The 15,508-nt window shown below is 41.8% G+C and overlaps 1 protein-coding gene across 1 annotated transcript in view; it reads right to left on the bottom strand.

Annotated features, from left to right (window-relative positions):
• Positions 1–267: 267 nt before the first annotated feature.
• FAM199X (family with sequence similarity 199, X-linked) overlaps positions 268–15,508 on the bottom strand; it is a 113,476-nt gene continuing 98,235 nt past the window's right edge. Inside the window, exons 4-6 of the mRNA XM_086918572.1 lie at positions 12,423–12,584; positions 11,637–11,900; positions 268–2,313 (exon numbers count right to left, since the gene is read on the bottom strand). Of these exons, the coding sequence (XP_086774698.1) occupies positions 2,143–2,313; positions 11,637–11,900; positions 12,423–12,584 (597 nt within the window). The 3' untranslated portion in view covers positions 268–2,142. The remainder of the gene's footprint in view (positions 2,314–11,636; positions 11,901–12,422; positions 12,585–15,508) is intronic.

Below are 15,508 nucleotides of genomic sequence, written 5' to 3'. Positions count from 1 at the left end.
GGTGAAACACTGTTGCTAACCACCACTCCCAAATCTGTATTTTGTTTTGTTCCATATCAAAAGTTCCAGACCTAAACATCGAGGCGTATGCAGGAGATGCAAAGCAGGGTTGGCATTTTCTTGTCTTGATCGATTTAAGTAGCAATTTAAGTTCTCACCACAGTGGAAGAGGTATCCACAAACTAAGAACAGGGACAACCACCAACCCCCTCCCTCCCTCTCATCTCTCCACTCTTTCAACTGCAAGAGTAACAAGGTCATCATAAATCCATATCTGGTTACTTTAATGAGAAAGCCATTTGCAGTTCACGAACAGAGAAGAATGTACAGGGAAATTTCAAATGTAAGAACCACGGTTGTATAAAGTCGCACAGTAACATAGGGGACCGAGACAAAAAAAATGAGAAATATAAATATAATTTGATAAATGTAAGCATCTAGCAAGATTCTGCCAAATCACGCCTGTTTAGATGGAGAAATAATACCAATAGAATATGAAACAGAGACCAAAAATGCAATTCACAAAGTACTTCAATTTGCAGATATGTTCCATCATTTGTACTTTACCTCATAACAAAAAAAATTACATGGAGAAAATAAATTCCAGAAAACTGAAACATGTAAACTTTAGTTACTTTGTGTCCAATCAAAGCAGAACACAACGAAATATATGAATTACAAAGCTGAATTTCAAAAGTCCGATACCTCTAATTCAAATGGACCAAAAGAAAGATTTGAAGTGAACTGTTTGAACTTAAAACTCCAAATATTCCCATTAATGCTGCAATGTATACATTTACACATTTAATACAAACTCTTCTTTAAATGGCATTAATTCATCATTTTGCTTGCTTTCAAAACAAAAAAGTAATTAAGGTTCGTTTGGAAATGGTTACAACAAAACTCAAATGTTTCATATTCACGTTAAATGCTGCTTTCATTATGTGAAATGTTGCAGTTTCTTAAAGTAACCATAGCTGGCCAAACAGTAAAATGTACTCTTAGAAAGCAAACATAAAAAGGTACAGCTATATACATATATACATACACAAATATACACAGACCCATCGAAAATATTACTGCCCATATAATTTACAAACGTTACTTATAATTTACACTCCATTTTCCTTTAAATCAGTGTTCTTGCTAAGCCTTATGCATGGGCAGTGAGTGGGCTGTTGCATGAAGAAAACCCTTAATGAGTGCACAACAGTAACTGGTCCACCAAATATACCACGTACTAGTGTCGCAAACCATCTGAGCCTTCGAATGTGTAGGCTACTTGTCAGAATAAGATCTGCATATCATGCGAGTTTTACTTCTCACAGAAGTGGGAATAATCACTAAACACTGTATTGGCCATGTTGTAGTAAAATAAAAGTGTGGCAACAACGGTCCCAGGATGTGTTTCAGCATACTGGTAAATACGTGCATTTCTTTATAAACTGATTTGTGAAGGACGTCCAACAATGCATTTTAAATGAGTGGCAAGCGTCACACAAACCGACCCGAATTTGCGTCCCATCTAATGTGATGAAAAGTCCATAGGCACACTTCAGAATGACACGAATAAGAGGAAGGAGCAGTTCAATCAAGACAAACAGGAAAACGGGTTTTGAATGCAACAGCAGATCAAGAGAGAACATTACACTGCCATCAATCCCATGCTGGACAAATTTGAAATGCACCGGATAACTGCAGATACAAATTACATTCCCATTGCTTTCTTAGACATTTCCATTAATCAGATACTCAGGTAGTGGACATTTGATGACCTCTCAGTGCATGAGGCACACGTTTGGGTGGTTCTAGCAGTAAAAACGTCAGGTAACAAGACTACAAAAAGTGCATTGATCTGCAGAAAAAAAGTGCAAAAAGACAAATGGTGAAGATGAATGCTACTTTCACCATCACGCAAGAAATGTTTTGTTGATAAAATTTCAAGGCAACATATATGTCTTCAGCATTGACACATGTTACAGTACAGGTCAAAGTTTTAGATGCCCAAGTAATTCCACTGACCCAGCTTTCAACTGTAAGCATCACCGACTCACAATCGCAAATTTTAGGAAAAGTAAAATCAAATCAAAATAAGGAAAAACAATGTCAGGCTTAGAAAGAACACTGATTGGTTCACCCTTGTCACATCAGAATATCCACATCGCCTTCGTGGTCCTCCTCATTGACTTTAACAGAGAGAACCTCTTCATTAACAAATAAACCACTTAATCTTTCCTTTCGCGCTTGTCTCTGCTCCTTTAGTTGTCTTTTCCGAAAAGCCTTCTGTTGAAGCTTCCTTTGTTTGGAACGTTTCTGGTGAAATACAAGACAAAAAGCGAGACAAACATTGGTCAGGTTTTTAAATAATGCAACGGGGGAAAAAAAGACAATGACTGGAGTAACATTTTACATCTAAAATAGTATCATTTTGCCCAATTCAAGGTTATATGGATGTCCAACCTTCCATATTAAGAGACACACTAGAAATTTAAACCTGTGTCAGTTTTACTGCTAGTTTATACATTACATGTCAAATTCTCAGGTGTATTCACAGCAAATAAAATAAAACATAATATAAAATACAGAAACACCTTGATGGGAATCTATACCAGATATAGAACAGCAAAACTGTTACAAGAACGTCTGTTGCCCCAGCTGTGTTTTTAATCTCACATTCAGCCAGTCAAGTTTTGTAAACTTGTGCCTGAATCATCAGGCAACTTCACTACAAATCTTCTGAATATTAATTATACACAAAGCAACCTCCTAGTGGTGGGTAGTGTGCGAAGTACTATATTCATGTTTTTACATCTGAAATTATGAAATATTGCCAGAAATCAAGTATTCTTTAAGGCAGAATTTAAACAAAAACATATATTCATTTAAAACTTTATTTCAATCAGTATGATCATAAAATAATTTTGAGCAGAATCCAACATCTCATTTAAGTTAAAAACAAGTAAAAAATAAAATGGTATTCAGACATCAGGTAACATAACAAAATGGTTTTGCCTACACAGATCTAAATTGCAGTCAGTCCCGATATCACGAGCTGCAGTTATATATATATATATATATATATATATACACACACACACACACACACACACAGTACTTCGGTTCAATTTATAGTAACAAGATATTTTATCTGCACTTAATTTGACACTCATATGAACTCACAATCGATAATGCATATTATATACAGTACTTGTATTAATCATTAAGACAATTATTAGTAGCATAACTGGATACATTAAAGTGCTTGTGCAAGAACATAATGAAAAATTTGCAAAACCTTGAATATGGATAGAAGGGTCATTTAATAACAGTTTACTTCAGGGAGGGAGATAAAAACATTGTTGTGGACCGCTAAACACCAGTCCTGATTCTTGATAGTCTTAAAACCTAGTATTACATACCTTAAGTAGGATACACGATTAAAATACTGTTGGGATAGGCATAAAATCCATCTAAAATTCCAACAGTTACAAAGCGGGAGAAGGTATACACTAAATTAGTCACCATCTTTGGGGGGCATTTAAAAAATTTTTAAAAACCACCACATGGAAAATAAAAAACCTGCCACAGAGTAGGCTATGGGGAGGCTAGTGTCGTATTTCAGTAGCCTAAAGGCCTGTGAGCATTGCCTGGTTCCTAGATTTCTGCAAATCTGAACCAGCCATCATTTTCCTGCTTTTTTGTAGCCAGTACCAAGAACACGTGGCTTTCAGATTCTTCTGTACAGTTGCATGCCGGGCAACTCAAAATTTATTTGCCCGCCCACTTACTCGTAAAAGCACGCAGTGGCAGTACACCGTGCCTGAACTGTAGATCGAGCGGTCTTGCGGCAGCCAGCTTGATATTATTAAGCACAGGCTCTAATGTGTACTGATCTTTAATTTCCATAAACTCAGCAGTGAGTATCCCCAATGAATGGTTCCCCTGAAGCTGGGTAAGTTTAGTCTCCCAAAAACGACCCTTTAGCTCTTCCCTTGAGACTGTAGGGCAATGCATTTCAGGATTAACCTAAAGATTGCCCAGACCCATTAGTGTAAGGTTATGCCTGAGATATGTAACCCATGGTAGTCTCCGTGCCCCTGGTAGATTCAACACCTCTCGGAGTTCCTTCCTATACTCAAGCAATTCAGGAGTAACCCCCCAGGCACCTCCAGAATAGAAGGGGTCTCCGAGATGCTTCTTCCACAATTGACCTAACACCCAGGTCTAGACGTAGTGGAATAAGTGCGGTGCTGCGGGGAAGACCAAGCAATTGTCTCACAAATTTTTTTGCTGTTTGTGTCAGGCTATCAGTGCAGTCGTGCCCCCAAATTTCAGCTCCATACAGGGCAGTACCTCTAGCTTGAACCCTATATATCTCTACTACTGGGCCCACAGGATTGTGGCAAGAGTTGCGAAACACCTTGGACAAACGCCCTGTTTGCACCAACTTCATACTTGTTTTTTTGATCTGTGCTCCCCAGTCCATTTTTTCAGTGATAGTATTACTGAGGTAATCAAAGATAGATACCCTCTCTAATGGTCTACCTTCTAGGCATGGGTTTGGGAGTTAAATACTATAAATATGTTTTTTTCTTTCTTTAAAGAAGGCATCAAATTTATGTTCGACCCTCTGTATACCCATTGGGATTTTAGATAATAAAAGGGTATCATTGGTGAAGATCATGGCCGGAATATTAAGTGCTGCCAACTTTGGTGCGTCTAGATCTTTTTCAGAGTTCAAAAAGTAGACTAGCCCATTGATAAAAAGACTAAAAAGAGTTGGGGGGAGGAGACACCTTTGGCAAACTCCTCTGTCCACAGGGAAAGGTGTAGTGAGTTTCACAAGTTTGCCAAATTTGATCTGTGCATAATTTCCTTTGTGCAACCATTTTATTACTGGACACAAATATGGTGGAACCCCCATCTCTAGCAGGACTGTCGACAGCTGGGACCAGGTCGAATGCAGATTTCAGGTCTACAAAAATTGAACAGAGGCCGTCACCCTCTATACATCTGGTCTTTCAGTGTAATAATTGTAGCCTGAAAATCTGGTCTAGAGTGGACATTTTTTCTCCAAACCCTGCTTGGAACGGGCTGAGGACTTTATGTTCCTCCATCCAGCTCTGCAAACTATATAACAATATGCGAGCAAAGATTTTTTGACTGATGTTGATAAGGCTTATGAGCATCAGGGAACTCTTTTTAAAAATTAGGATTATTTCAACCCGGGCCCAACTGGTAAGAATAGCCATACCTTGCATAAAAGCATTATATAAAACCCAGAAATACGGAGTCCAAATGGTTGGTTCACTTCGTAACAAATCCCCGGGGATCTTGTCGAGCCCTGGTGCCTTACCAGCCGCAATTTGGCTTAGGGCACCAGTTACCTCTGTGAGGTTTATCATTGGGGTATCATCCACCGCTCTAGGAGTTTTCTTGTTTGCATTAGAGCAATCTGCCTGCAGATGGTGACATATGTCATTCGTTGCACTAACCCCTGACTTGGCTCTTGAGTAGAGGGACTCAGTGATCCCTCCACAAATTGGCCCCTAGGTTTGGCTCTATTGCCAATTTACCTTCAGTGCTAACCGTATTCACCACATTCCAAAAGGTCTTCATGTCACGGGATCCCAGAGAGCTTTTGAGGGTTTACCACTTTTCACTTTCCCACAGTTTTTTTGCCTCCACCATACTCGTTAGGTAGGCTGTTCTACGGATTTTAATCAACTGTCTATTTTTAGCCTTAATGGCAGAGACCAAAGCTTTTTTGTCCTTTCGGCAGTTTCCATTAAACTATGGATGACGGGGTATTCTTTTATTACTGGCGTTTTTAATTGGAAAGAAAAAGTCAGCCATGATGGCGGTTAACTTTGTGTGGTTCCAGGCAACCTTCGGCAGTTCAAATTGGGTATTATTGGCGGAGACAGATTGAATAGAATCCATAAGAAATGGGATGACCGTTCGATACAGGGCGACTAGCTTTTATTGAGATTTACTTAAGTCCACCCATCAGACTCTCTGCCTACAGTTAGAAATAATCAGTCTGCCATCAGCAGGTGTAGCAGAGTTGTTGGTACTCTCAGTGGTTAATTGGAGTAGTTCTAAAACTATCGCATTACGGTCACTATCATGACACGGCACAATCTTAAAATCAGCAACACCTGTGCCATGATGTTATACTGAGCAAAATATAATCAATTCGCATATCTTGGCCAATTCTATTAAAAGTATGCTTACCAGGGGTGTCAGACTTAGTTTTACCATTACATGCTCTCAATGAATGTTTTATTGCCAGAGAATTCATCTGACGTACCAAGTGAGTCCATGCTTTTACTAACGGACAGGTTGAGTCTGGTACAACCCAATACAGATCTTCACATGGGGGGTCCCTATTCATTTATTTTATTTTTTATTTATTTATTTTATACAACTTGTTAAGCGCGCGTTTACCCGAGGGTGTCTTGGCGCTGAACAGAAGATCGTACGAGAGCTAGAGTTTTGAGTAAAAATAGCATGGATAAGTTGATATGCAGCTTTTTCTGTTTGGTTGTCCACAGCCCTTGTATTGTGTATTGAAGGATATGGGCTCCCCAGCCTGTCAGTGATGCATCCGCTGTTAGTACTAGTTGTGGAACCGTTTCTTGGAACAGTCGCCCCCTGGAAAGGTTTTGTGGGTTCCACCACTGCAGAGAGTTGTGAGCGCGACTGTCTACCAACACTAGGTCATTTAGTTGTCCTTGAGCCTGGTTCCATTGCCATGCTAGGCGCATTTGAAGTTTGGCATGGGGGACAATGAATATGCAGGAGGCCATCATGCCTATGAGCTGCATAAAGACTTGAGCTGGTAGAGAGTGTTGTGGCAGGAATTTGCGAATGGGTATCTGCATACTGGCTATCCTTGCTGAGTTTGGATATGCCTTTGCCACTGAGGTGTTTATAGTGGCTTCCAGGTATTGCTGTACGTGGGATGGTTGCAGATGCGATTTTGTGTAGTTGATTGAAAAGCCTAGGCTGTTTAGCAACTGAATTGTTTGAGACATGTGTGCTGCACAATGTTGGTACGATTTTGCTTGTATTAGCCAATCGTCCAGGTAAGGGTACACATGGACGTGTTGCCTTCCGAGATGTGCTGCCACTGTCTCTAAGCATTTTGTAAACACTCTTGGAGCCGTAGTAACCCCGAAGGGCAAAACCTTGAATTGGTAGAGTTGACCTTTTATTGTGAACCTAAGGTATTTCCGGTGGGCTGGATGGATGGTTATGTGAAAATACGCATCTTTGAGGTCCAGTGTTGCTAGGAAATCTCCTTGTTGTAGTAACGGGAGCACTTGTTGTAGTGTGATCATATGGAAGTGCTCCGATAGTATATATTGATTTAGGGGTCTGAGGTCCAATATTGGTCTGAGGGAACCGTCCTTCTTGGGAATAAGGAAGTATAGGGAGTATAGTCCTGTCGCTTGCTGGTGGAAAGGGACTTGCTCCATGGCCCCCTTTTCCAGCATGCATTTCACCTCTTGTTGTAGCAGGGTGATGTGTTCCATGGACATAGGACGATGTCTGGGTGGTATGTTTGGTGGTGTAGAAGTCAGTTCTAGGCAATAACCAAACTGGAAAATTTCTCTAACCCACCTGTCCGTGGTAATGGAGTTCCAGACAGGTAGGAACTGTTTGAGTCTTCCTCCGACCGGTGTTAGGTGGTCTGGAGGTAGCGTAATGAAGTTACTGTTTTGTGGCAGTGGTGGCTCTGGTGTTATTGCCTCCACGTCCTCTCCCCTTATTATTGTTGCCCCTATAACCTCCTCGGTTTGTTTTTTTGTTGAAGGAACCTTATGTGTTACTTTTGTATGAGGCAGATGTTTGCAAGGTATTTCCTAGTGTAGTTGCTCTGTATGAGGAGCGTCGAAAGGAGCCTCTATGTTGCTGAAATTGCAATGCCCCCATTGATTTTGCGGTTTCTGTGTCTTTTTTCATTTTATCCAAAATGGTGTCGACAGCAGGGCCAAATAGAAAATCCTGATTGACAGGTTGGTTAAGAATGGTGGACTGCACCTCATTCTTAAAACCAGAAATACGCAGCCACGCATGTCTGCGTAGTAAGACGCTAGTGTTAATTGACCTAGCTGCGGTGTCTGCTGCGTCAAGCGCACATTTGATGGAGGAGTTTGTTATGAATTTTCCCTCCTGTATGAGGTCATCAGCTTGTGCTTTAAACGGCTCAGGTAGGTGTTGCATTAGGCTTTCAAGCTGATCATAGTGTGCCCTGTCGTAACGAGCCAGTAGGGCTTGGGTATTAGCAATTCTCCATGAGTTGGAGGCTTGTGCTGCTACCCTTTTGCCTGATGCCTCCAGTATTTTTGACTCTTTGTCAGGGGGAGGTGCTTCCCCTTTTTGGGAGTTGGCCCTTTTACGTGCATTAGCCACTACCAGTGAGTCTAGTGGTAACTGCCCTTTGATGTAAGTAAGGTCTGGAGGAGCTGCCCTATACATCTTTTCTATTCTGGGATTGATTACCCGTGCCCTGGCTGTATCCTTAAATATGTCAGGTGCATGTTTTAGAACTCCCTTTAACATGGGAAGTGTTCTGACACTTTTTTCTGAAGTAGGGAAGGTGTCAAATAAGAAGTCTTCCTCAACAGGGTCATTATGCATGCATACATTGTGGAATTGTGCTGCCCTGTCTATGAGTTGATTGAAGACTACGGTGTCATCAGTAGGTGACGGCTTAGTAGGATAAGAGGGTACATCAGGGATGGGATGGGTGTTGTAAGGGTCAGTTGGCTCCTCCCATGGTTCCTCTTGTGGTTGAGGATCTTGTGGGAAATCATATTGAGGCTGTGGCTCATCCCCCATGTTACCCTCATTGTCCCCGTGGTGAGAAGGAGAATAAGGATAGTAGGGAACAAAAGGTGTAGTAGGCATGATAGGGTCAAAAGGGATGAAGGGTCTAGAGGGAGAAGTCCCAAAGACCTTTTTCTTCAATGGAATAGGGGAATGAGAGCCAAAGTCCAAAGGCCTCTTTTTCCTATGCAGGATGGTAACTTTACCAGTCTCGGGATTAATATATATCTTTGCCTGGTCGTCTGATGGATCTGGGTGGAAGAGTTCTTCCTCTACAGTCCTGGGTTGAGTGTTAGACTTCTTTGGGTCGGTAACACCTGGTTTTTCGACGACTTTTGGTGTTTTGTTGGGTTTTTTCGGCTCTTCCCTTTTTTCGGGTCGCCGAGTGTCTTTGGGTCGACCGGAACTTTCGGTTCGTAACGTTTTTTATGCTCCGTAGGCTTTTTTGGATGTGTGTCCTTTTCAGAGTCAATGTTCTTTTTTGCATCGGCTGGTGTCTTTGGAGCCGTTATCTTTGGGTCGAGAGGTTTTTCCGGCCTTGGTAGGGGCTTCGGTACGACACCCTTTGCCGGGTCGACGGATTTCGGAACAGTAGGCTTGTTTGGGTCGGCGACCTTCTTTGGTTCGGCGCCCTTCGGCTGCGTGCCTTTGTTCGGTTCAACTACCTTTTTGGGGTCGACAGTTTTTGGTTGAACTGCCTTTTTGGGGTCGACAGTCTTCTTTGGCTCGATGCTCTTTGGCTGTACGGCCTTTTTCGGATTGACACCCTTCGGGTCGACGACCTTCTTTGGCTCTGGAACCTTCTTCGTGACCATGGTACTGGGCCCTGGGGTCTCTGAAGGTTTTGGTTTCGATTTCGGAGCAGAGCCGTATGGCAGGGCTGGCGAAACCTTTTTATGATCTTGGCTAAGGCCTTTTGGCGATGCCTCGACCGGAGCCTTTGGTAACGGGCTAATTGGTGTCAGGGGCAGGGTACTCACGATTTGCCCCGGTGAGATCTCGTCATCTGAGTCAGAGTAGTCCTCAACAGTGACGATTTCTAGGTCAGAGTCTGGAGCTTCCGGTAGATCCTGGTCATCATCGAAGATGTTGTCCGGTTCCGGTGCCTGTCGCTGCATTTCTTGCCTAGCGGTCCATCGGTTTCGTATAGTTTTCTTCGATCGAAACTAGGCGCAGGCTGGGCAGGTTTCTTCCCTATGGTCTGGGGAAAGGCACTTGTTGCATACTGAGTGTTTATCAGTATGTGGGAACTTGGAGTGGCATTGTGGGCACCTTTTAAACGGGCTTCTTTCAATCGACGGTCGGCTCACGTGGCGTCAAAAAGGCCCAACGGCCCGCATCGACGACCGATTCGAGATGGAAGGCTGGATCGAGTAGAGAGGTACCGAATGAGAACAATACCGTCAAAGTCGAAGGCCTTTTGACCTTTAGAAAAGTTTTGTTTTCGATTCCGAAGTTGGAGTATAGGAGTTAGCATCCGAACCCAATGGCGGAAAAAAACAATCTGAGGATGAAGAAGATGCCCATGCGCACTGTAGTCCAGGGGAGGAGTCACCAATCTCGTGATACTTCGAAGACTCTTCCAAGACAACAAAGTGCAATCATCCGGACCCAACACTAGGCGGCGATCTATTCACAGATATGAATTCAGCAGCCCACATGCCTCGAACACGAAGATCGCAGGTCATAGAAATAGCAGTTTGCGGCTTTATGGTACCAGTCTCTGCACTGGAAACGAGAGAAAAACCAGGAGAGTTTCACCTCCATTCCACCTCTCATCCTCAGAAGATAAAGCTCTTTGGTAAGGAGAAGCAACCAACCTCCCAGCCTTTTCCCCTTCATGATAGCATTTCATCAGAGCACAGATGAATATGGGCAGTCAATGTTTAGCAAAGAGGGTTGAAAGAAACATCACAGAAGGATGGTGCAACGAAGGCAGGCATAAAAGGTCCCGAAAGGGACACAGGGAAGGGTTTAAGTGTGAGAGGAAATGGGCTGCTAGTATGGAAACAGGATAGGGGACACCGCTCCAACCATATCTGAATTTTGGTGGTGGTGTATAGGTGGCAGCGATTGCAGCATCACTTCTAGTCAGAGTACAAGCAACTGCGAAATAATTACAACAACCACATCTAATATTCCAGCCAATAAACTACAGCGTGTTTCAAGACGTCCAGCTTTCATGAGCAGGGTAAAGTGAACATGTGTGCTTTTACTAAAGTGAATGGATGCTGTATGAATTGCAACGAGCACACAGTTTTGCCCCATGAAAGGAGATATGACTAATCCTTACTGCCAAGGAGCCAACGTAATGAAAAACACTCAAACTGTTTCCTACTTTTGGTGCTAGACCCTCACTATGCAAAACATACACAGACACTACCCAGAACACAGAGGGGGGAAGCAAAGAAATCTGAAAGACAAAAGGAAATGTTAAGAGTTTGTTACAAAAACTACACAGTAGGTTATCTACACTTACCAGGTGCTAAGACCAACAGGAGTCAAAATGCTTTATAAATAGGCCTAGTTGCCCCTCATTCAACCTCACAATTTTCTAATGCATGCTGCAAAATGCATTCTCGAGCACAGTCTACAATTATTACTAAAGACTTCTGCATCCAGTTTAGTTACACAAATCACCAGCTGTTCTACTCTGCGACAATGTGCTAGCATTCCTAGACTGGAAATGGAAAGTGTAAACTATTGAGAGGCATAAAAAGATTATGCTACAGTGAACAATTTAAAGTAAGGTGTTTACAGAAGATCCTCTTAAACAATGATGCACTTGAAAGGTTTACCTTTGAATCACGGATTCTTTCTGCAGCACTTGCAGATAAATTGCTGTCACTCTGAGCACGGCTCATGTTGGCACTGGAATTTGACGCAGAGTTGCCTGCACTGGATCCACTGCTGCTTGCAGTACTGACCATGCTGGCACTGCTGCTGCCGCCAACACTGGCACCGCTCACCCCACTAGTGCTGGCACAGCTGTGACTGTTCCTCTTCCAGCAGTCTCGAGCTGTTCGCTGGCGAGGCCCATGCTCTTTAATATAATTCCTCACCTTAATAGCAGGGACAAAATATTCAAATTACCCATCAGCTTATAGCGAACTAAAAAGCTAATCTACGTTATGAAGGAAAACAGCTGTCTAACAAACGATAACTTGCATCCATGATTAGGTAACAAATAAAATTGTGCTTAACGAAGACTGAATTTGCAAAACCCATGCTCGCAGCATCATTGACAGAACTTTAGTCACCACCAAAAAAGCCATTATTTGGTCATCTACCATATGAAGTACGAAAACCACAAGTACTTTGTTACACATTTTTGAGTATTTAGTCTTTTAGAAGGGCTGTTAAATCAACCCTTAACCACTGGGACAAAACCGCGAACAGAGTGCCGCACACTTTAAATAGCATGAGTTTGTTTTGATATATAGGTCAATATTGATACCGTTCCTAATAATGAAAGTTAGAACTGGCGCTTCAGCAACAAGAAGACCAGGATTGAAATTGAAAATCATAAGAAAACATGACAAAAATGTAAAAAGATTTACCATTTGTAAGCATTCTTAACAAACCTGTTTCAACTTTTCATCCGTCAAACAGTTCAATTCAATGATGAACTCGCTATCTGTTGGTGAAATCTGTGCTGCGGGATCGATGATTTTTATAATATCAAGCTGCTCCCGGAGGCCCATCTCGGTACTGACTCTCCGACTGAGGTATTCAATATATTCCACCTTAAAAGAAAAAAGGTAAAATCTCCATTACTTCACAGAAATGCAATCTTGCACTGCATTATAGGAGTTCAAAATGTGAAGAAAAGCAGTAATTCACTAAACATTCCCTCAGACTCACAAAGCACACCGGTGCTAATTAAGACCACAAGCAGTTTTCATAAGTTGATTATGGCCTTTTTTACCTTTTCAATAAGAAGTTCTACATCAGCGCTGTACCATACACAAGATTACTCAAACAAAAGGGCTTCGATAGTGATTGTTTTACACAGTGCATAGCCTCTGAACAGGTTTTAGTCGATACCCATCAAATAACGAATAATGAAACTAAAAATTGTGAAAAAGCAGGGGTAACTAACTTTCACTAGGACGTTTGTCGGTAGGTTTGTATATGCATCAGAAGCGTTTCCACTTATTTCCTAAAACTGAAAGAAAAAACTTCTTAACTGTGGCATTAGAACGCCACTGGAGTAATCTTATCTTTATTGAAGTGCACAGTAGCAATTTTCCCAGCATTTTTAAAGAGTATCTTTTAGAACAGTAGTTCTTCGCCTGTAGTCCATGGACCCCTATGAGTTTGCTAGGGTTTAGAAAATAATAGATTAAGTACTGATACATCAAAAGTAAAATTAAATTTTTCAAAGCGCTCTGTAAATGTGAAGTAATTTAACATTGGAAGCGAACAATTAAGCTGCTCTCCTTATCCTGATTTGCTGGAAGCAGCATAAGTAAAACAAACTGAATTTAGAATGGACAATTGGAAGCCTCAATTGGAGCAAAGACAGTGATATGCTAGATTCTAGCATGTCATTTCGCCTTTCAGATGACATTCTTTGAAAAACAAATTTTGAGGGAAATGGACAAATTGAACAAGAAAAATATTTCATACAAATCCAATTTTAATAAACTTGAGCACCTTGCTCTAAAAAGTTTAGCGAATAATCCTTTGACGGTTATAAAACCTGCCAACAAAGGAGGGGGAATTGTCCTGTGGGTCAGCAATGATTACGATAAGGAGGTGTTGAAACAACTGAGTAATCTGACCCATAACCGTAAAACCAAGGACAGCCCTGCTACTTTACTCAGAGGCAAGATCTTGCATTTAACTACACAGGCACTTGATTATGGATACATGTGTAACAAAAAAAAAAAAAAAAAAAATAGGACTACTTGAATTCATCGATGCAAAAAGTTCCGAGTTTGTATGTACTTCCGAAAATCCATAAGGATGGTGTAAAACCCCCTGGGCGCCCGATCATTGCCGCATGTGGCTCATTACTTGACCCACTTGCTAAGTATATATATACTTTTCTAAAGCCATTCGTCAGTGCCACACAAGCTTATGTGAGGGACACTATGAATTTTATCCATAAGATTGAACACGATGTTCGACGGAGACCACTAGTGGTTAGTCTCCTTCGACATTGAGAGTTTATATACAAATATTCCGCAGGATGAGGCACTGCTGGTGATGGAAATTGTTTTAGACCAAAGGATTAGGCCCCATCAGGTCCCCACTAAGTTCCTTTTGGACTTAGCTAGAATAGGTCTGAAAATTTGCTTTTTTCCTTTAGAGGCGACCTGTTCGTGCAAATAAAAAGGCGTGGTGATGGGGTGTTGCTTTGCCCCAGAGATAGCAAACCTTGTTAAGGATCAATTTGAAAAAAGGTATGTCTTCGATGAAGCAACCCCATTTCGACATCACCAGTCGAGGTGGGTGCGCTTCATCGATGATATATTCTTAATATGGACTGGTAATTTAGAAGAACTCGATCGGTTTCATACGTGGCTTAATTTGTGTACTCCTGATTTGAAGTTTACCAAAACCTGCAGTAGCGATAGGATTCATTTCTTGGATCTATTGATTTTTAACAACAATGGCTAATTAGAGGTTAGTCTCTACACTAAACCCACTGATCGGAATACCCTCCTTGAATTCACGAGTGGACACCCGAGGAGCTTAAAAGAAAACATGCCCTACGGGCAATTATTACGGATCCGCCGTAATTGCTCAAATAAGAGCGATTATTTTGACAAGGAAATCCTGTGAAAGAAACTATGTGTGAGGTTACCCGAGGAAATTAGTAAAGGCTGCCCTGAAAAGGCCTGTGTTTTGACCTTTAATCCCAAAACCAATAAAGTTAAACAGACAATCTAAAAAAACTGGAGACTCATCGAACATCTGAACATCCCGAAGCCACTGTTCACATTAAAGAAAGGTAGGAATTTAAAACAATACCTTGTTAGAGCGAATAGGGAACCACAGGCGAAAAAAGACACCAGAAGCATGTTAGGTTTGCCAGCAGTGGTTGAACACTTCCAACTGTGCCGCATGTGCAAGCACAACTGATTCCAAAACTATTGTAACGATACTGTACGTTTTTTCAGTGAGTTCTGTGACGATGTTCTGTTAGGAGAGAGTTTCTTTGAACTTTTGCTTTCTGTGGTCTATTGCCAGGAGACATACCGCTGCCCTTGGTGTAAGGCGAGAAGTGGACATTTGGTGATTTTCTGAGCCCTGTGAGAGTGTGTTCCTACAGGTATGATCTAGGTCACTTGGTTTTTGTAACTCCCATGAACGACAGACAATGCTTTATGTTCCTATGATTTTTTGTGAGGAATTATAGGTCTTGCTCTCCATCCATGTTTTCTCAGGATTGTAGCGAGTCTACAAGCCGGGTGGCCGCAGGGTGTCGCCTGCGTAGCCAGGGATTGGAGAGTGCGAGCCAGGGATTGGAGAGTGTTATTCACTCATTTAAGGTATTTAGCGTACACCACCTGAGTTTTGTTCACAGTTGATGTGGGTGATGGCTTGGTCTTCACAGGCTTTCGTTTTATGTTTGCTTAAGGCACTCCTCTTGGGGATCAGGCTCGTGTGAACTTGTTTGCTGGCCTACTCTTTATCTTTTTGTGTCCACCCATAACCA

This window comes from Lissotriton vulgaris, chromosome 4_1 (genome assembly GCF_964263255.1).
Source record: "Lissotriton vulgaris chromosome 4_1, aLisVul1.2, whole genome shotgun sequence".
Taxonomy (NCBI): Eukaryota; Metazoa; Chordata; class Amphibia; order Caudata; family Salamandridae; genus Lissotriton; species Lissotriton vulgaris.
This window is presented reverse-complemented; position numbering and strand designations above follow the sequence as displayed.